We start from the raw sequence: 21,009 nt of genomic DNA, 5'->3' as shown, positions 1-21,009 counted from the left end.
TCTTTATGTCACATCACTATTTCTAATTATTTAAAAGTTGTAATGCAAAGGATTGTTCAAGGGACTTTCCATAGTAGCCGGTGTACATATTATGTTTTCCCATTGCTTGGTTTGGTCTAAACAAGTTGCTTAACCCTCACGTTAGTGATAGTTAACATCCTTGTTATTTAGACATGTAAATAAGCAGTTATGATATGCCATCAGGTTATGTAAAATGATCACATGACAAAGAATCCATTATGAGGTGCTGGGATATTTGGGTAAGTATGAACAATTAAACATAATTTAGCCTACACCTGTAATCATGACTATGGCTGAATGATAAAGAAGAATCTAAAGAACAAGCCTATAATTAAATTTTTTAAAGATGCGTGGGTGGTTTGAAGTATGAGGTAAGTGGGTGGAGAGTCATTTTCTTCTTTCTACTTCTCATAGCAAAGAATATTTTTTATAAATGAGCTAAACGAGGTTAACAATTTCACAAAAGATAGCAATTTAACAATTTCACAAAAAATAGCAATTTTTCTGCTTTTAAGAAGAGATTTTTTTAAGTAGTAAAAAATTTCCAGGGGTTTCCAGCATAGTATCATGTGCATGTCTCTGCTGTTAAAAGAAGTAACCAGCCCTCCAGATAGAGGTAAATAACAAGAATTGAGATTTAAATAGCTAATTACAAGATACCTATCAAACTGGTTAGGACATGAAAAGTCATTAAAAGTCCATGTCTTCTGTGTATGAACAAATATTTCTTTTCATGAGAGTGTAAGCTACCTGCTTTCAAACCCTTAGTCACATAGTCGAAGCATCATAGACCTGTACCTTTAGTCTGGCTTGGTACTACATAGTTATTATAACTAAAATCTTTGACTATTTGTTTAGTTATTAAATAAACTTCTCTGTTATTTTTTACGTTCCTTTTTTGAAATCCTTTGTTTTATAATTAAATTCCACCATCCGACAGGTTTTTTTTTAAATGTGCCATGATTTTCTTTTTCAGAAAAGTAAAACTAGTAAACTGGCAATGGTTTTAATATAGAAGTTAGGTTTTTAATCAGTAAAAATGGGTTCTATCAGTCATAGGCATATGTTAGGCATCCTGGTGCAGGCTTAATTTGATATCCCATTAAGCCAACCTGTGTAACAATTAGGATGAATAACAAGGAATCTTAAGGAAAAGTGAGTTGTGATAGTCCTGATATTGGAATTCAGGAGTAGTGGGGACTTAATTCAGTTTCGTAGTAAGATAAATGACTACCAACCTGGGTTCCCAATTGTCTGTCTGTAGTTCTCTGTTTTCTACATGGGCAGTAAGTAGCTGAACTGACTCTCTTGCCACTTAGAGACAGTGGAGCATTAGAAAGAAGGTATGAGAGAGAACTGGGTGATAAAAGCTTTGACTTGTTCGTCATTGCCACAGTTTTTTTTTTGATGCTAGTATCACATGGATTCAGAGTGCAAAGACTAGCTAAAACTGAAATTTTTCAAGTTATTATCACTTAAAAAAATAGAATATCTGTCTTTGGTTTAAAACTTGCTATTATTTAAAGAAAATGGTATGTCAGTGACAATTCTAGCAGCTGAATCACAGCTCCCCCACCTCTTTTGGTAAGTGAAATATCAGGTTGTAATGCAGTATACGATTGACTTCAGCATTGTCCCCTGCCCCGGCCCCTGAGGTATTCCTAAAGGAAACTCTAGGTTTCATGGAATAGATATTGTTAGACACCTGAACTAGATTATTTTGCAGCTGCTTGGGTTCCTATAGTCTTAATTTCTAAAGATAGCTGTTATTTACACTTAAGATAGTATTTGGTGATCTTCATCTGCTCACTTTCATTTATCTGGTCCTCTGTCAGTGGGAGCAGCCATTGAGACCATGTCTGAAAACCCATTCCCTCATTCATACAGTTACATAACACAGGAAACTTATCACCTAAATACAGTGGATTTTTTGCTGCTTATTTTTCTTTAACCTCTAACTGAAAGGAAAAAATAATTTTATATCTTGACAGTATATGTGTGTGTGAGTGTGTATGTATGTATGTATATATATGCATAGACACATATATACATGAAGATATGACATATACACACATGACTAAAACAAGTTACACAAAATAATAGTTATTCTTGCTAGGTGCAGTGCACTCTGATATTCTGTATTCTGTTTTATTTTAAAAATTGCTGATCAAGACCAATAAAACTGTCTTCATCATGGATGAGGCACAAACCACATTTAAAAAAAATATACTGGCTAATTGAAATTAGGTTCCTCTAAGGCTTAATACTGTTTCTAACTTAATTTCAGGGTTTATATCAGTATGTAATTGCTTTAAAACCATTTAGCAGTGTTTCTAGAGATTATGTGTTATTTTCCTGACTGAGATATTTTTTACAAGTTGGTGAGATTACTGTTTGTCCATTGTCATATGTGACACCTGCATCTGTCATTGATTCCAGTTGCAACATACTAATGAAAGAGTGGCAGAAGTCACTCCCATTTTCCCAACAGTGGTGGAGAGCATATGGGCTTGGTGCTGCATGCATTCTAGAGTATACTTGCTCTTATGACAGGCCCCAGAATCTGTGAATACAGGGATGAGAAACACACTTCCTAAAGCTTTGACCATTTCAATTATTTGGTACTTCTGCAAACTTCATATCAAGCAGTTGAACTCTGATTTTAATCTCACTTTTTAGGAAACTTACATGATATAGCTGAAGATTTTAAATAACTCTCCTTTTCTGTTACACAGTAGATCGAATGACATACAGAGTATGTTTCATCTTTTATAATCACCTCTTTAATAGCATGTTTGCTATTAAATAGGAAAAATATTGTTTATATACCATTTTATAATTGCATATACCTCAGTAGTATAGCACTTGACACAGCACTTGAGTGTTTTCTCTCTGATCTTCCTAATAATTCAGAGATATCTGCAGGGCATTTTTGTGTTGTCTCCTTTCCTGTAAAGAAACAGGTTGGAGTATCCAACTGATGGAATTTGTTTTTTACTTAACCTTTTTCCTAGGAATGATCACTAAGTTGCACATACTCAGAAGCCTGAATTCAATGTTTAGCTATTTTTTATTTAGTCACTTTTTTGTTGTTAGTTTGCTGCTCCCAGATAACTTTATTGAGTATTGGCAGAAAATTGAGATTGACTATTCCAAATGCATTTTCTGCTTTGCAATCTTACAGGCCCTGGCCTATTTTGAGCAGTTGAAGATTTCCCCAGATGCCTGGCAGGTGTGTGCAGAAGCTCTGGCCCAGAGGACATACAGGTGATTAAAACAAAATTTGCATGATTTGTAGGAGAATTTAAATTTTTGTGAACTTGACAGGATTGTTACATTTACCTGTTTGGAAAATGTTTTCATAAAAACATTTTATGACTTATATTTTGGAAAACTATTCAGTGTAGAAATGAGAAAAATAATAAACTAATAATTTGGCCATTCCAGAATTGACTTTTCATTAAAATATCCTTTGCCTTATTCTGAGTACCTGGCAGTAGATCCCAAGTGGCATATAGTTTCTATACAGTAGAAACTTCCTTATCTTCTTATGATGGGGAGGGATAGTTGGTTTTCTAAAAAGTTGGTAAAGGAGGTAATCAAAAATTATATATATCTTAATTTTTAATTTTAATTTAAAGTATATAAACACTTAGTTGCTAATCTTTTGATATTGGACCAAGGACTTTTCTTTGCATATATGCCACTAACATTCACTTCATCATTCTCAACGTTGATCACACCCATAATTGATCCTCTGTAATTTCCACTTTGATTCCCTGTGGTGGATTGAGGAACAGTGTGTACAGATTTCTAAACTTTTTATGTATTTGTTCCTATCTCTCTAAGTTATCTGTCTCACATCACATAGGTCCAAGGTTTTCCCCCTGCAATGTGACTTCCTATGAACTCTTTCTAAAGCATTCAACTTAATTTTTATGAAAATATAAACTGTCATCATACTCATTTCATTAGTTTATATAATAATTAAGTTACTTACATACAAAAGAAGTACAACGCACATAGTGAGGCTTGGGGAAACACAGCTGACTAGTTGTAAATAAACAACTCTACTAGTGGGAGTAGAAGTTTATAGGGGTCAGTGATGACTCCTAGCTAGAGTTCTTGGCATGCTGTGGGTATCAGTCACTACATTTTATAGCCGAAAGGAAGTGCTCCAGTTTAGTGAAAGTTGGTTTTGAGAGTATCTATGTGTCTTAGAGTAAATAAGGGCTGGCTTTTAATTAAAGGCTCCCTATAGTTTATATTTTGAGTGGAAGATCTAGGTCATATAATTAGTTAAAGCTTCAGTGCCATCCATGATAAGATTAGAAACCCTAGGGTCTTAGAAGAGATGCAAATTAAACGTAACTTTTAAAAAAACTTTTAAAAATTAAGTTTCATTTTCTTAAGTGTGAAATTATTATTATTTTTTGGTTAATTGATGTAGTCTAAATGAAGATAACATGTCCATTCTTGTATTGACTAGTTAGCTTTGTATATGAAAAATTGTTCCATGACTAAGCCTGGCCCAGACCAGCTGTCTTAGGATGAACAGATTGTTGTTCACTAAAGGCACTTGGTCAGAGTTTGTACCTGGCTCACTGCAGCTTTGCCGTCACCCCTAGAGAGACAGTAGGAAGTGGGTGATGGGTGGGTGTTGACTTTTCTTCCCCTTTTAGAAGGGCAGTATATTGGTAGCTTGGTTTTCTGTGTGAATTTTGGGGGCTGGACTGCCAGTCCAGGGACTCTGCTTGCTTTGGATTGGACTGCAGTAGAACTTTTAAGTATGACCGTGATGACCGTTTCTGGTTTGACTCAGTCTCTGGCTGTTCTGCCATTTGTAATTTGACATCTAGCCTTTCTCTTGTAAAACGTAGGAGTTGTTCTGGGAATCCTAACATGTAGAATTTAGGGGGAATGCCTTCTGTTTGCAAAAGCACTGTACGTACTTAAAGTGCCTCTTAAATTGTTTTGGTTATTCTGCTCGCCAGATTTCCATTGAATATTGTATAACATAAAAAGTTCTCTTAGCTTTTTAAACAAATGGATGTGAATGTAAAACTTGAGATCAATAAGCCAAAGGTCTAGTTGGAGAAACTTTTCAACTGTAGTTTATTCATTACTATTTTACCTTTGATTTGTTTTCCCTAATTCATATTCTGCTTATCTAATTTTTCTTTTTTTTTCTTTTTCAGTGATGATCACATTAAATTTTTCTGCTTTCAAGTACTAGAACATCAAGTTAAATACAAGTAAGGCTTTTCTCCCTGAGATGTGTGGGGAGAGGCCTTTTTTTTTTTTTAACTTTTAAAATAATTAATTAATTAATTTCTTTTTGACAACGTTGGGTCTCTGTTGCTGCACTCAGGCTTTCTCTAGCTGCGGCGAGCAGGGGCTACTCTTCGTTGTGGTGCCCGGGCTTTTCATTGCAGTGGCTTCTCTTGTTGCAGAGCACGGGCTCTAGGTGCACGGGCTTCAGTAGTTGTGTACGGGCTTAGTTGCTCCGTGACTTGTGGGATCTTCCTGGACCAGGGATCGAACCCGTGACCCCTGAATTGGCAGGCAGATTCTTAACCACTGCGCCACCAGGGCAGTCCCGAGAGGCCATTTTTTAAATTAGTTTTTCCCTCTTTGGGGACACCATAACATAGGTTGTAAATTGACAGTATATGTCATATCCAGCTCATAGATACATTTTGATTTATCCCAAAAAGTGTTTTACAAATACTGAGTTCATTGGTTACATATAAAAATCCAGTCATTTCACAGGAAAACAATAGATTTCCAGCTTCTCTGGAAAAAATTAGAAGATCTGGCAATACTGAGCCTGTTTCTCTGAACGATGACTCTCTGTTAGAGTTGAGTGGCAGTGTGGGCACTTGCATTTAGAACCCCTGCCTAATTTAAGTAAAAACAGTGAATTGCTGCTCTGGGGATCCTTAGTTTGCCTATTGATTTATTCTGTAAACCACGGACCTGAGACCATGGATGTGTTTTCGTCTGAAAAATTGTGTAGCTGCCATTTTGTTTTAACATGAACTGAACCACAAAACAAAGATCAGTATTGATACCCCCACCTGCCTCTCCCACCCCTGTCTTTAAAGCAGTGATGAGAGGTATTATCAATTTGTTTTAGGGAATTTTAGATAGTCGAGTGCTATACAAATTTTCTCATTCAAATTTATAAGAGGCCGTTACTTTTTTAAAACCACAGACACTAAACATTATCATTGTTATTTTTCTTCTCTGTTTTGAACAGATACTCAGAACTAACTACTGTTCAACAACAACTGATTAGGGAGACACTCATATCTTGGCTTCAAGCTCAGGTAAAATAGTAGTTTTTACATTTAGTACCTCAAATTGCCAGATATTTAAATTTTTATTTTTGCAAGAGTTTGCAACTTCACCTCAAAAATGTCACTCATTTATCCTCCATTTCATCATGTAGCTCTTTTAGAAAGTGCTGTTTTTGAAGATCACGGGTAGATGAAAACTTAGCAATAACTTAAAATTATATTGATAATTGAAGCTGTCGTTCTGTCCATGACACATGGTGGAAACTTTGGTTTTAAAATGTAATATTTTTTTAACTACTTGACAAAAGTCGCTTTTCTGTTCACACTTAAGGTGAGCCCTCCTGGACAGCCTCTTTAACAAAGAGCCCTTTTCAAAGGAGCCAATAGAGTTCTGTATTCACTATATTCTTTTTCATTAATTTTAGCTAATCTTAACATATTAAAGCAGTTGTGTAGCTAGGATGTTTATTTTCCTTAAAGAGCAAGCAGCTAGAAGAAAAATCATTGAATTTTTTTTCTTCTTAGAAAAAATTATAGGAACTACTAATGCTCTGCCCATGAAACTTTTCTCTGAAATTGTGAGAGTGAGGTGTAACCATTAGCACCTTTGTTCATTTGATTGTTCTCCATCTGGCTAGTCACCTCAGAACTTTGGTAATTCTCAAGCATATTTGTTGCACAGCTGTTCTAGAGCCTGGTGAAGTTTGGTGGGGTTTTGCCTATTAATGATAAGTAGGAAAACAACGTTTGAGTCTTTTTCATTTACATTTAATTTTATGAACTATTTCTCTGTCTGTCAGATGCTGAATCCCCAACCAGAGAAGACCTTTATACGAAATAAAGCAGCCCAAGTCTTCGCCTTGCTTTTTGTTACAGAATATCTCACTAAATGGCCCAAGTTTTTTTTTGACATTCTCTCAGTAGTGGACTTAAATCCAAGGGGAGTAGATCTGTACCTCCGAATTCTCATGGCTATTGATTCAGAGTTGGTGGATCGTGATGTGGTACATACATCAGAGGCAAGTAACTTCCTATTAATTTTAAGTTTTTAATGTAGATATTGTAGGAGATGGTGGGCATATAATAAAAGGATCAAGAAGGGTTTTTTATTGTTTTTTTGAGATAAAACTTTATTAAGAATACTTATAAATTTATTCAACATTTTGAATTTTGTTTTACAAAGGAATTTAAACTTGGGGTTTTTTTCCAGGTGTAGGTTGAAATTAGAGTATTCAGATTTTTTTTTTAACCAGGCAAGAACTTTCTCTAGTGAAATACACAAATTGATTTTTTCCTGTGAATCTGTAGACAAATGTGGCCTATATTTACTACTGCTTTATAGTCACCGAGTGAGGAAAAAGCATTGCTTATGAATCAGTGCTGGGCTCTTCTGTATTCTCAGTTAGTCACATAGCTCATCACCTAGTCTTTCTCTATTTCTGTATTACCCAATATAACTTTCTCCTTTTTCTTAAAGAACACAATGGAAATAGCTTAATTCAAATGTGTATGATAATTTGAGGTCATTGTATGTCAAATATGTTTGTAACATTTAAGTAATTGCTATTCTCTTAAGTAATTTTAAGTATTTGTATAATATTGAGAAATAACTTTTATCACATGGTTAAGATTTCTAAGCAATGTTTATTTATAGTTTGTGTTTAATAAGAAATTATGTCTGAGGAAATGAGTAGAATGGAAGGAGGAATTAGAAAGAATCACAGGTTATGATTTTAGAGCAGATAAATAGGAAATAGCGGCAGGGAATGTATTAACAAGTCTGGAAGTTTAGTGGTGAGGAAATTACTGTGTGCAACTATTATTCAGATGTTAAACATTATTTTGGGAGGTAATCTACTTTAATTGTGTATATGGTATTTTGTTTTGTCTTTTAGGAGGCTCGTAGGAATACTCTCATAAAAGATACCATGAGGGAACAGTGCATTCCAAACTTGGTGGAATCATGGTACCAAATCCTACAAAACTATCAGTATACTAATTCAGAAGTGACATGTCAGTGCCTTGAAGTAGTTGGGGCTTATGTCTCTTGGATAGACTTATCCCTTATAGCCAATGATAGGTAAGTAAACCGATATTTTAAAAATATAAACCTGCAAAATACACTATGTAAAACTCATGAATTTGAAAATATTGTAACAATTTTATTTCACCATTGCCAGGTTTATAAATATGCTGCTAGGTCATATGTCAATAGAAGTTCTACGGGAAGAAGCATGTGATTGTTTATTTGAAATTGTAAATAAAGGAATGGATCCTGTTGATAAAATGAAACTAGTAGAATCTTTGTGTCAAGTATTACGGTCTGCTGGGTTTTTCAGCATTGACCAGGTCAGTAAATTTATGTATAAGGTTTTGAAAATGTTAGAACAAATTAGGATAGGCAGTAATTTAAATATGCTTTTCTTTTCTTTTTCTTTCTTTTTGTTTTGTTTTTAAATGCTGGAAACTTCCTTGACATTATAATAATGAAACATTGTATCTAGAAAGCCATAATGTTATCTGTAACATTTGCCTTGAACAATAGATTATACCAGACTTAAACTTGAAGGTCTGGGATGGTACTTACAATTGTGCGTTTCTAACAAACTCTCAGGTGATACTGTGATACTGCTGGTTCATGGACCACATTTTAAGAAGCATGGCAATGCATTTTGACCTAAATTAGACTCAATTATAAATGTTATATTTTCATCACATTCATTTGAGCTGTTAAAGTTTAGCCTCAGCAGAATTAGGGCTGAGTGTGGTAAATTAGTAATTTAGAAACTGAATTTGAAGGGTTTTATTTTTAATTTTACCTGTGATATTGGTAAAGAATTACTGAGAAGTCTTTGTATTGTTGATATGTCAGGAGTACAACACCTCTGGTATTTTTCTAGCTGACAAATAGTAGTGTTTTCTTACACTGCTAATAATTGTCTTATTTAGTCCCTGGTAAAAGATTTAAAATGCTGAAGGTAAAAATCTCTTTCTGTAGGGAACATCATAAGGATACTTAATGAAAGTAACCTAATTTTAAGTTCTAGCATTAGTGCTGATGTGACCTTAGGCAGGTGATTATAATAGCAGTTTTATCTCTTTGTAGTGCAGTTGAGGTTCAAATTAAATAGTATCAGAAATGACTGTTGTAAATCCTTATACGTAGCATAATATGGCAGCATTAACTTTATTAGAGCATATTTACTAAATTCAGCAGTTTAGAGAGAAGGTTTTGAAACCACAGATCTCTTTTTTTAAGCTTTTATAAGTTGGCAATGTCTACATGACTATAATCATTAAAAATAGTTGCTTTGAAGAGTTAGTACTAGTGGATAATAATAGTAGAAGAATTCAAATTCTTAAAATTTCCCAGTCAAAATGGTAGAATTGTTAGTGTCTAATGCTAGTTTAAAAATGACTCCTGGGACTTCCCTGGTGGCACAGTGGTTGAGAATCCGCCTGCTAATGCAGGGGACATGGGTTCGAGCCATGGTCCGGGAAGATCCCACATGCTGTGGAGCAACTAAGCCTGTGTGCCACAACTACTGAGCCTGTGCTCTAGAGCCCACGAGCCACAACTACTGAGCCCCCACGCCACAACTGCTGAAGCCCGCGTGCCTAGAGCACTGCAATGAGAAGCCCACGCACTGCTACGAAGAGTAGCCCCAGCTCGCTGCAACTAGAGAAAGCTGGCATGCAGCAATGAAGACCCAACGCAGCCAAAAATAAAAAATAAATAAATAAAATAAAATAAAATAAAAATGACTCCTATGATTGGCACTTGACCCATACCTAAGTTTAGAGTTTTCCCTCTTAGGTGGTTGGTTTTAAATTGAAGTCTGTATTGATCATTTGTAGGAAGAAGATGTTGACTTCCTGGCCAGATTTTCTAAACTGGTAAATGGAATGGGACAGTCATTGATAGTTAGCTGGACTAAATTAATTAAGAATGGGGATATCAAGAATGCTCAAGAAGCACTACAAGCTATTGAAACAAAGGTGGCACTGATGTTGCAGCTCCTAATTCATGAGGATGATGACATCTCTTCTAACATTATTGGATTTTGTTATGATTATCTTCATATTTTGAAACAGGTAAGTCCTTATTTTAATCTTTTTGTCCAGTAGATAATATAGAAAAGCAATAGAGAATTGGAAAATACAGGAGAAATGAAAACAAGAAAATACTCATAATTCTACACTCTGATGACATTTACTGTTAATTATTAATGTATTTTCATCTTTTTTTTTTCTTTAAACTTCTTAGCCAGAAAACAGAAATGGCCAGGTTCTAAAATTCACTAGACTAAAAATCTTCAGAATTAGTTATAGGTTTAGGTTGTTTTTTTATTTTGAATCTGTGTTTATTTCTTTTTCTTTTTTTAAATCTTGGCTGCTTCGCACGGCTTACGGCATCTCAGTTCCCCAACCAGGGGTTGAACCCGGGCCCCGGCAGTCAAAGCGCCAAATCCTAATCACTAGACCACCAGGAAACTCCATGAACCTGTTTATTTTTATTTATTTATTTTTTTGGCCGTGCGGCATGTAGGGTTTCAGTTCCCTGACCAGGGATTGAATCCGTGCCCCCTGCATTGGGAGCGCGGAGTCTTAACCACTGGACCGCCAGGGAAGCCCCCTCTGTTTATTTCTAAATACAGTAGAAATTTTGTTAAACGTGGTTCATTTTTTTTTTTAAATTATTTAATTTATTTATTTTTGGCTGCGTTGGGTCTTCGTTGTTGAATGCAGGCTGTCTCTAGTTGTGGCGAGCAGGGGCTACTCTTCGTTGCAGTGTGCGGGCTTCTCGTTGTGGTGGCTTCTCTTGTTGTGGAGCCTGGGCTCTAGGCATGCAGGCTTCAGTAGTTGCAGCACACGGGCTCAGTAGTTGTGGCTCACGGGATTTTTGGCCTTGTTTAAAAACAAAGTGAGATCATACTTTGCTGTTCTATAATCTGCTTCTTTGCTGAATACATTTATAAGTATCTTTTAAAATCAAATTCATCTACATGTCTTTGCCTACATGCCTACATGTCAAGTTACTTACTAGAAGTGAAATTGATAGATCTTAGGTTAGGTACATTTCAAATATGTACTGTCAAACTGCCCTCCAGAAAAGCTGTGTGCATGTTTGAAAAGATCTTAACTGATCAGGAAAATATTCTGATAAGCAAGTATAACTTTAGGAAACCTAATAAATGATTGCTTTCTTTTCAACAGCTTACAGTGCTCTCTGATCAGCAGAAAGCTAATGTAGAGGTAATTGACTTCTTTTTGCTTCTTTTAAACCAATAATAGCATCTACATCTGCAGTCTGCCTTGAAATATAGCTTAATTTCAAATTATATGAAATTAAAGGAGACTGACAAAAGGTATTTTATTCTTAATTTTAGGCAATCATGCTGGCCGTTATGAAAAAATTAACCTATGATGAAGAATATAACTTTGAAAATGAGGTAAGAATTTTGCATTGAGGAGCAATCAGTTTTAATTTTGTTTACTTACATCAAATTAATATTTCAAGTTTTGATTATCTTAAAAAAATTAGTCTTGGGGTTTTGTTTTTGTTTTTGTTTTTTGACTGCGTTGGGTCTTTGTTGCTGCGCACGGGCTTTCTCTAGTTGTGGCAAGTGGGGGCTACTCTTCATTGCGGTGTGCCAGCTTCTCATTGCAGCGGCTTCTCTTGTTGCGGAGCATGGGGTCTAGGCGTGCAGGCTTCAGTAGTTGCAGCACACGGGCTCAGTAGTTGTGGCTCACGAGCTCTAGAGCGCAGGCTCAGTAGCTGTGGCGCACGGGCTTAGTTGCTCCACGGCCTGTGGGATCTTCCCGGACCAGGGTTCAAACCCGTGTCCCCTGCATTGGCAGGTGGATTCTTAACCACTGCACCACCAGGGAAGACCCTAGTCTTGTTTATATTGACCTCTACTTAGGTGAAATTAATGGAAACTTTCATAATCCTTCATTTTTTGGTATTTTGTCCCTCTTTAAAATGACCCTTTTAAAAACACTTTGTAGCATTGAACTTCATAAATATTGACAGTATTATTGGTGATCATATTTCACTTTATATTTAGTAAGAGTGGTGAGTTGAGGCCCAGTTGATGGACCTCAGATCATAATTGTCTATGGGAGAGTAGGAATGAGGCACTTAACTGTCTCTGGACTTGTTCTGGTTAAAGTCTTGTCCAGGGTTGTCAGTGAGTCAGCTTCTCATCAATCACAAGGGTCATCGGTGCTTTCTAGCAACTCAGTGATGGCGTGTACTGTCTAGTTGTGTGCTAACGTGTTCTATTACCCACTTCAGGCATTCAAAAACTTCTAACTATAAAAGAATAATGGTGATGATCACCAATGCACCGTGCACTTGTGAAGTGCTAGGCTCATTACATATAATATCTTCAATCATGTGATATTATTGCAGTTCTTAAAGTGGACAGTGAGATACAAGGAGTATAAATAAGGTGCCAGAGTTCTCACAGAGGAGCCCTACATGAACCCATCCTGGCTTAGGCTCTTGTTTTTGTTTTTTCCCCAAAGCCTTGCATTATCTGTCCTTTGCTTAATTGTCCCTCAATCACTCTCTCCTGTTAGACTTGTTTTTAACGTCCTCCCTATGCCATTTCTGGCTCTAGGCTTTCACGGTCTAGGGCTGTGTTCAGAAATAATTATGTGTGAGCAGGAGGGGAAAGGCTACTGAGCATAGTACATTTTCCTACATAAATAAATATTGATGAAAAAGTAAAAGTGTATTAAATTTGTAAATATAAAAACTAGTGAGAACTCACCATTTTATGTGTTTTAAGATCTTTTAAGTTTTTTAATGGAATTTTTAAAATATCATAGGGTGAAGACGAAGCCATGTTTGTAGAATACAGAAAACAACTGAAGTTATTGTTGGACAGGCTTGCTCAAGTTTCACCAGAGTTACTGCTGGCTTCTGTTCGCAGAGTTTTTAGTTCTACCCTGCAGTAAGTTTGTTACGCTGTTTCTAACAAGTCACCTCTTTCCTTTTCTCCCAGATGATGGTCTACCATAAGTGATTCACGTGACTTATTAATTTGTGTTACTTATGAAGATCTTATGTGTATCTCTGAAACAATGCACTTGCCTCTGATTTATCTTGATTCTTGGGGGGAAATACTGCTCTTTGGAATGTCAATAAAATGGATTTCATTAGTCTTGTATACTTTTGTGATATGAATTATGTTGCCTGGCAAAATTAACAATTGCTGTGACTGTTTAATAATTAAAGAGGCTTTGGTTGGTGTCTTTTTATCCCGTGCATCACTAGTTGTATAGAAAGTTTATATTCAGGTCTCACTGACATATTATATACCTTGGTAGGAATTGGCAGACTACAAGGTTTATGGAAGTTGAAGTGGCAATAAGATTGCTGTATATGTTGGCAGAAGCTCTTCCAGTATCTCATGGTGCTCACTTCTCAGGTGATGTTTCAAAAGCTAGTGCTTTGCAGGATATGATGCGAACTGTAAGTATACTAAAGATAATTTATTTTGAACATAATTTTCTGTTTTCATATAAGCTAATGTGAGTTCCTTAATTGTTAGAGCTTAATATATGTTAATACTGGGACATTTTGATGTTGCGGTAAATAAGGATAGATTTCTTAACTTATTCCTGCTCCAGCTGGTAACATCAGGAGTTAGTTCCTATCAGCACACGTCTGTGACATTGGAGTTCTTCGAAACTGTTGTTAGATATGAAAAGTTTTTCACAGTTGAACCTCAACACATTCCATGTGTACTAGTAAGTATACACTTTACTCTCAACTTTTATTTTCCGTGTGTTTCAGCTAATGAGCAGATAGTATTCTATCTCTCTTTTATTACTTTTACCAGAGCCAGAAGCTCTCAAAACTCTTCAACACACTGAAACTAACCCCTCCTCCATTCCTTTAAAATGGAGTTTGTGTCTAGTCAGTTATTTAAAACTAATACTCAAGGGCCTGTTTGTAGTGTAGGCTTACTTTTTATATGTACCTGGTTCTTCCCTTCCAGACATAAAAAGTAGAATTTGATATGAACAAAAATGTGTCATGACAATAGCAATAAAAGCCTTAAATAAGTACAGAAATGGTAAAAGTGTCTCTGTTTCTTTAGATGGCTTTCTTAGATCACAGGGGTCTGCGGCACTCTAGTGCAAAAGTACGGAGCAGAACTGCTTACCTGTTTTCTAGATTTGTCAAATCTCTGAAGTAAGTACAAAATTTCATCTATAATGTTTAATTCTTGTTTTTAAGCTTGTTAAGTAAGATGTAAGTTATTTTCTAAGAGCCTGTGGTAGATTTGGTCTTTTCGTCCTAAGGCTTTTTTAAAATTTTGGTGTTCCTTTTTGTATCATGATGTTACGATTTCTTTTTCTTCTCTTTAGCCAGGTACTTTGTTCATCATTAAACAGTGATTTGTTTGAATATTTTTGTATGTAACACCTGTCATCACTAATGACAGTAGTTACTTAACAGTCTTACTGCTGTAGATGACTCTATGCCTTCTTTGAAATTCTAAAGATGATATTCCTTGGAAATATATTTTGAACTTAATCTGTTTTATATTGTATTGTTCTTTACTAGTACCAGTTTTTGGTATGAAAACTACTTATTCTTAGGCTTATAAAATTGTAGTTTAAAAAAAATCATAGCTAGTCTGAATGATCACATGTGACTACCTTAGCACTGAACTTTTTTTTTTAGTTCTGCCTTAAAGAGGGATTTGGTATTTCCGCACTTTGCCAAGCACTATTATTTATGTAATTGTGGTTTTCCTTTTTGCCTTTATTCAGTAAACAAATGAATCCTTTCATTGAGGATATTCTGAATAGAATACAAGATTTATTAGAACTTTCTCCACCTGTAAGTATCTATCCTTCTGAGTGATAAGTTTTCCCCAGTATTGAGGCTACATATCCCTTTAGCCTTTAGTGTTAATGCCTTTGGGTGGTTTTTTTGTTTGTTTTTGTTCTTTAAAGTGTGGGTGGAGGGTGTGCAAGGGTTAGTTTTGTTTACCAAAACTCTGTTGAGATACAGTAAACAAAACATAGTAATAGAAATAGAAAGGAATCAGAATTTGACTGATAGCTTTAGCAGTGTGAGATATGGTCTGCTCTCTGTACTGTTAAATGCCAGTGAAGTGTTTTTTGGAGAAGGAAAATTCGGTTGCTAAATTATTCTCTGTTTAGTACTGTGATCACATTAGCCATTCTCAGTGACTGCTACTGGTAGACTGAAGTTTTTCTGTGAAACTTCTGGCTTGGGTTAAAAAAAATTTAAATGCTCGTTGATCTGTATATTTCGGTGTTTATTTCACTAGACAGATTTAAGTTGAGATACTTTGTAAGCACATTTTGACTGATATACATTTCTGTGTAAAGCAAAATACTGACCTTGACTTTTTTTTTCATTTTGATGGAAGTTATTACTAGAGCTGCCACTTTAAAAGTGTTAAACATAAAATAATATTTTGGGTTTTTTAAAAATAAATATCAGTATTCAGGGTACAAAGGTATATAATTTCATTGCATGAAAGGTTACTAGTGCATTATATGGTTAAATTATCTTTGCCTACATATTAAAGAAACATATATATTAAAATACTTCATGGGACTTCCCCTGGTGGTCCAGTACGTAAGACTCCACACTCCCATTGCAGGGGGCCCAGGTTCAATCCTTGGTTGGGGAACTAGATCCCACATGCCTGCTGCAACTAAGAGTCTGCATGCCACATCTAAGAGCCCGCAAGCTGCAACTACAAGTCCGCATGCTGCAACTAAAAGATCCCACGTGCCACAACTAAGACCCAGTGCAGCCTAAATAAATAAATAAATAAATAAATAAATAAATTTATATAAAAAATAAATAGGGACATTCTCTTTTAAAAGATGAGGTCGTGGGCTTCCCTGGTGGCGCAGTGGTTGAGAATCTGCCTGCCAGTGCAGGGGACACGGGTTCGAGCCCTGGTCTGGGAAGATCCCACATGCCACGGAGCAACTGGGCCCGTGAACCACAACTATTGAGCCTGCGGGTCTGGAGCCTGTGCTCTGCAACAAGAGAGGCTGCGATAGTGAGAGGCCCGTGCACCGCGATGAAGAGTGGCCCCCGCTTGCCGCAACTAGAGAAAGCCCTCGCACAGAAACGAAGACCCAACACAGCCAAAAATAAAATAAAATAAATAAATAAATTTAAAAAAAAAAGATGAGGTCTTTTTTTTAATAATAAGACTGCCACATAATTTATCTGTTTTAAGACTAGGCTTTTAAATAATTTCTTAACAGGGAGCTTTAGTGTTAGAGCTAGAGGGGCCTCTGATATTTTCCCCCTCCTCCTGGCCTCTCAGACTGCATAAATGTGAAAAATAACAAACTCATTAATAAAAATGGATCAATATATAGATGTTTGCTTGTGCTTGAATGAGATCTTTTTTTTTCACTTGCAGTCTTATTTTCAGACGTTCTAAAGTAACAACTGTTGTGTATGTGTGTGTTTATTGTGTGGTGTTTGTTGTTATTTAACTCTTAAACACTCTTTAAAGTATTAACTTGTGTGGCCTTTGTCCTAACATGCAAAGCACGTTGTATACCTGATTTTAGCCTCCTAATAATAAATAGGTTTTACAAAAGAAAACAAGTTAGAAAACTAACAGTTATATTATATGACCATTTATGAAGTCTTATTAGGGGTAGAATTAGACTCATGATCTTTTGACCTCTAATTCCATTTGTCTTCCATTATATGATCCTGGGAAAAATTTTATAAGTACTCAGTCTTCTTTTTAATAATGAGTTGATGTGATAGATTAAATCTCCTGTCCCTCTTGTACTTATTCTCATTTAAATGAGAGGAACTGAACAAAGAAAAACTTCAATAAGACTAAATTTCATTTTAGGAGAATGGTTACCAGTCTTTGTTGAGCAGCGATGATCAATTATTTATTTATGAGACAGCTGGAGTGCTGATTGTTAATAGTGAGTACCCAGCAGAACGGAAACAGGCATTAATGAGGAATCTGTTGACTCCACTCATGGAGAAGTTTAAAATTCTGTTAGAAAAATTGATGCTGGCGCAGGACGAAGAAAGGCAGGCATCTCTTGCAGACTGTCTCAACCACGCTGTTGGATTTGCCAGGTGAGTGATTGCATTTAAATTTGTGAAGTGATTTTCTCAACATACACAGAATCATTTGCTTGGATTTTTCTAGAATTGGGCATGCATATCTATGTTTCCAAAACTAGATTGTCCAGAGAATTGTCTAAATTGTTTCTTTCCTAAATTCATTGAATTAGATTTAACTGAAGAAGGAATTAGGTCACGTAACATTCTGCATTTCTGACTTGACAGTTATCTAAATCCTTAACTCCTCTGATTTCTTTGTTATAAATTGATTACGTATTTAAGGAGATTAGTCTAAGTGTTTATATACCAGTGACATCAGGGGATCAGTTTTGGAACTTTAAAGAGAAGGTGCTGAGGCTTCTTTTTAGTTGTTACATTGTGTCCTGAAGACCACCCAAGCTGCCCTTTCTTTCTCTCTGTTTATTGGCAAATAATAACAGCATGAAAGTTATAGTGATTGCTAATTAGAAGCTACATAGAGAAATTGCTCTGCAGAAGACTTTAGTGCAAAAGCTTATGTTAAAGATGTTGTATAAATAACTTGATTCTAAGATTGTTTTAAATATAAATTGGTAGTTTACAGATTGTGTAGTATAGCCTATTCATAATAAATAGATTTTTTTTTCTCTTTTCTGCATACGTTGTCAGCAGGATTTTAGTAAAACATTTAGGTGGACTCACATTTGAGAGATTGTATTAATTACATTTCATTCATTTAATTGTAACTTGAGCTCTTTCTGGAACGGTAACTGGAAGCAATAGTTTACAAATAACCATATCAGCTAAAGAAAGACATAGCTGTGACATGGAAAATAAAGAAATGGCTTCTTTGTTTTGTCAGTTTTGTAATTTGTTGTGTGTTGTTTTTGACTACTTCATAAAACATTTGAAGAATAAACTTAAAACTAGTTACCTGATAATTGTTTATATAGTCGAACCAGCAAAGCTTTCAGCAACAAGCAGACTGTGAAACAGTGTGGCTGTTCCGAAGTTTATCTGGACTGTTTACAGACGTTCTTGCCAGCCCTCAGTTGTCCCTTACAAAAGGATATTCTCAGAAGTGGGGTTCGCACGTTCCTTCATCGCATGATTATTTGCCTGGAGGAAGAAGTCCTTCCGTTCATTCCATCTGCTTCAGAACACATGCTCAAAGATTGTGAAGCAAAAGACCTCCAGGAATTCATTCCTCTTATCAACCAGATTACAGCCAAATTTAAGGTACCACAAACCTTCAGAGCTCAGAGAATTTCCTAACTTGAAGATCTCCTGACTTCAAGATTAGATGTATTTATCTTTAGGTATATTTTAGCATTTGACCCTTGCTTTTTTTTTTTAAGTATGAGTTTCTTGGGGGCATGGATCATAGGTATTTTTATCGTCCCCAATGTCTACAACACTGCCTGACACATAGGAAATGCTTAAAAGATGTTTTAATAAGAGCAGACCTTTTTGTTCTATGCAGCAGAAGGAAACTATTGTCTGGTATTTTAGAAAAGCAAATAAAACAGCATTGAATAATAAATGCCTAAAGAATAAATTTTAAGCCCTGTAATTTGGGTGCCCAAGTAGTTTAAAAATAATTCAGTGTCAGTTTTATGTACAAGGAACTGTAACCTAAGCATAAGTTGGCTAATAAAAATTACTAACACTTACATAGTGTTTTCTGTGTTCAAAATCTGTTCAGAGCATTTTCTTATACATTGATTTGATCTTTGTTACAACCCTAGAAGTTAAGTATTGTTGTTTGAAGGATGAAGAGACTGAGACACAGAAGTTAAGCAATTTGCTCAAGGGCATGTAAAGCCTGAGAGCTCAGTCATATAAATGCATTTATAATTTAGCAGTAGAATTCATTTATTGAGAATTTAAATTTGAAAATATTCCATGGCAATATTTGATTGTGAAATATGTCTGACTCCATGTTATTTGAACCTGAATCTTGAACTGTAGGAAGTGGGTTGAACTTAACGATCTTGAGGCTTTCAATACTGTTATGCTGTATAGATTTTTGTCTTAACATTGATATTTGCTAACCAAATTATGTAAATATGTGTCCTAACTAGAATCTCTAGAAAAAGGCTTTATGTAAAACATGTTTTTTCTAAGTTTCATATTAATAATTTTCTTACTTCTGAAATAGTAATAGTTGTTTCATCTCTTCAGATACAGGTATCCCCATTTTTACAGCAAATGTTTATGCCTCTTCTTCATGCAATTTTTGAAGTTTTGCTCCGACCAGCAGAAGAAAATGACCAGTCTGCTGCTTTAGAGAAGCAGATGTTGCGCAGGAGTTACTTTGCTTTCCTGCAAACAGTCACAGGCAGTGGAATGAGCGAAGTCATAGCAAATCAAGGTGGGGATGCGTGCAGTGCCTAAATCGTCTAAGTACTTGTCACAGTTGTATATCTATATGAGCAAGAGCTAGGTGGAGTAAACACTAAACTTTTGAAGTAGTTATATGTTGGCCCCAAAGATGACAGTCCATTACCATCAGGGTAATCATTTTCACATAGAGGACCTTAAAATTAACTTGTATTCAGTTCCCATTTTCCTAAAGCAGTATTCCTTTTTTTTTTTTTTTAAGTTGATTTACAGTGTTGTGTTAGTTTCAGGTATACAGCTAAGTGATTCAGTTATACACGTATATACATATCCTTTTTCAGATTCTTTTCCGTTACAGGTTATTACAGCATATTGAATACAGTTCCCTGTGTTATAAGTAAATCCTTGTTGTTTATCTGTTTTATATATAGTAGTGTGTATGTGTTAATCTCATACTCCTAATTTATCCCTCCCTACCTTCGCCTTTGTAACCATAAGTTTGTTTTCTGTGTCTGTGAGTCTGTTTCTGTTTTATAAATAAGTTCATTTGTGTCAAGTTTTAGATTCCACATATAAGTGATATCATACAATATTTGTCTTTCTCTGTTTGACTTACTTCACTTAGTATGATAATTTCTAGGTCCATGTTGCTGCAAATTGAAATATTTCATTCTTTTTTATGGCTGAGTAATATTCCATTGTATATATACCGCACGTCTTCTTTATCCATTCATTTGTTGATGGACATTTAGGTTGCTTCCATGTTTCGGCTGTTGTAAATAGTGCTGCTGTGAACATTGGTGTGCATGTATCTTTTCTAATTAGAGTTTTCATGTTTTCCGGGTATATACCCAGGAGTGGGATTGCTGGATCATATGGTAACTCCACTTTTAGTTTTTTTAAGGAACCTCCAGTTTTTTAAGGAACTGTTCTCTGTAGCGGGTGCACCAATTTACATTGCCAGCAACAGTGTAGGAGGGTTCCCTTTTCTCTGCACCCTCTCCAGCATTTATTATTGGATACTTTTTGATGAGGGCCATTCTGACCAGTGTGAGGTGATACCTCATCGTAGTTTTGATTTGCATTTCTCTAATAATTAGCAATGTTGAGCATCTTTTAATGTGCATGTTGGCCATCTGTTTGTCTTTGGAGAAATGTCTATTTAGGTTTTCTGCCCGTTTTTTGACAGGGTTGGCTTTTTTTTTGTTGTTATTGAGCAGTATGAGCTATTTGTATATTTTG

At 35.5% G+C, this 21,009-nt stretch overlaps 1 protein-coding gene across 1 annotated transcript in view; it reads left to right on the top strand.

Moving 5' to 3' along the window:
• XPOT (exportin for tRNA) overlaps window positions 1–21,009 on the top strand; it is a 42,345-nt gene that overhangs the window by 306 nt on the left and 21,030 nt on the right. Inside the window, 17 exon segments of the mRNA XM_082422939.1 lie at window positions 3,206–3,288; window positions 5,220–5,276; window positions 6,284–6,353; window positions 7,124–7,342; window positions 8,219–8,403; window positions 8,504–8,672; window positions 10,182–10,418; window positions 11,541–11,579; window positions 11,714–11,776; window positions 13,164–13,288; window positions 13,665–13,809; window positions 13,968–14,087; window positions 14,441–14,535; window positions 15,120–15,189; window positions 17,219–17,457; window positions 18,378–18,663; window positions 19,609–19,798. Of these exon segments, the coding sequence (XP_082279065.1) occupies window positions 3,206–3,288; window positions 5,220–5,276; window positions 6,284–6,353; window positions 7,124–7,342; window positions 8,219–8,403; window positions 8,504–8,672; window positions 10,182–10,418; window positions 11,541–11,579; window positions 11,714–11,776; window positions 13,164–13,288; window positions 13,665–13,809; window positions 13,968–14,087; window positions 14,441–14,535; window positions 15,120–15,189; window positions 17,219–17,457; window positions 18,378–18,663; window positions 19,609–19,798 (2,392 nt within the window).

The sequence above is a fragment of the Balaenoptera physalus genome (assembly GCF_965194825.1).
Source record: "Balaenoptera physalus genome assembly, chromosome: 13".
NCBI lineage: Eukaryota > Metazoa > Chordata > Mammalia > Artiodactyla > Balaenopteridae > Balaenoptera > Balaenoptera physalus.
This window is presented reverse-complemented; position numbering and strand designations above follow the sequence as displayed.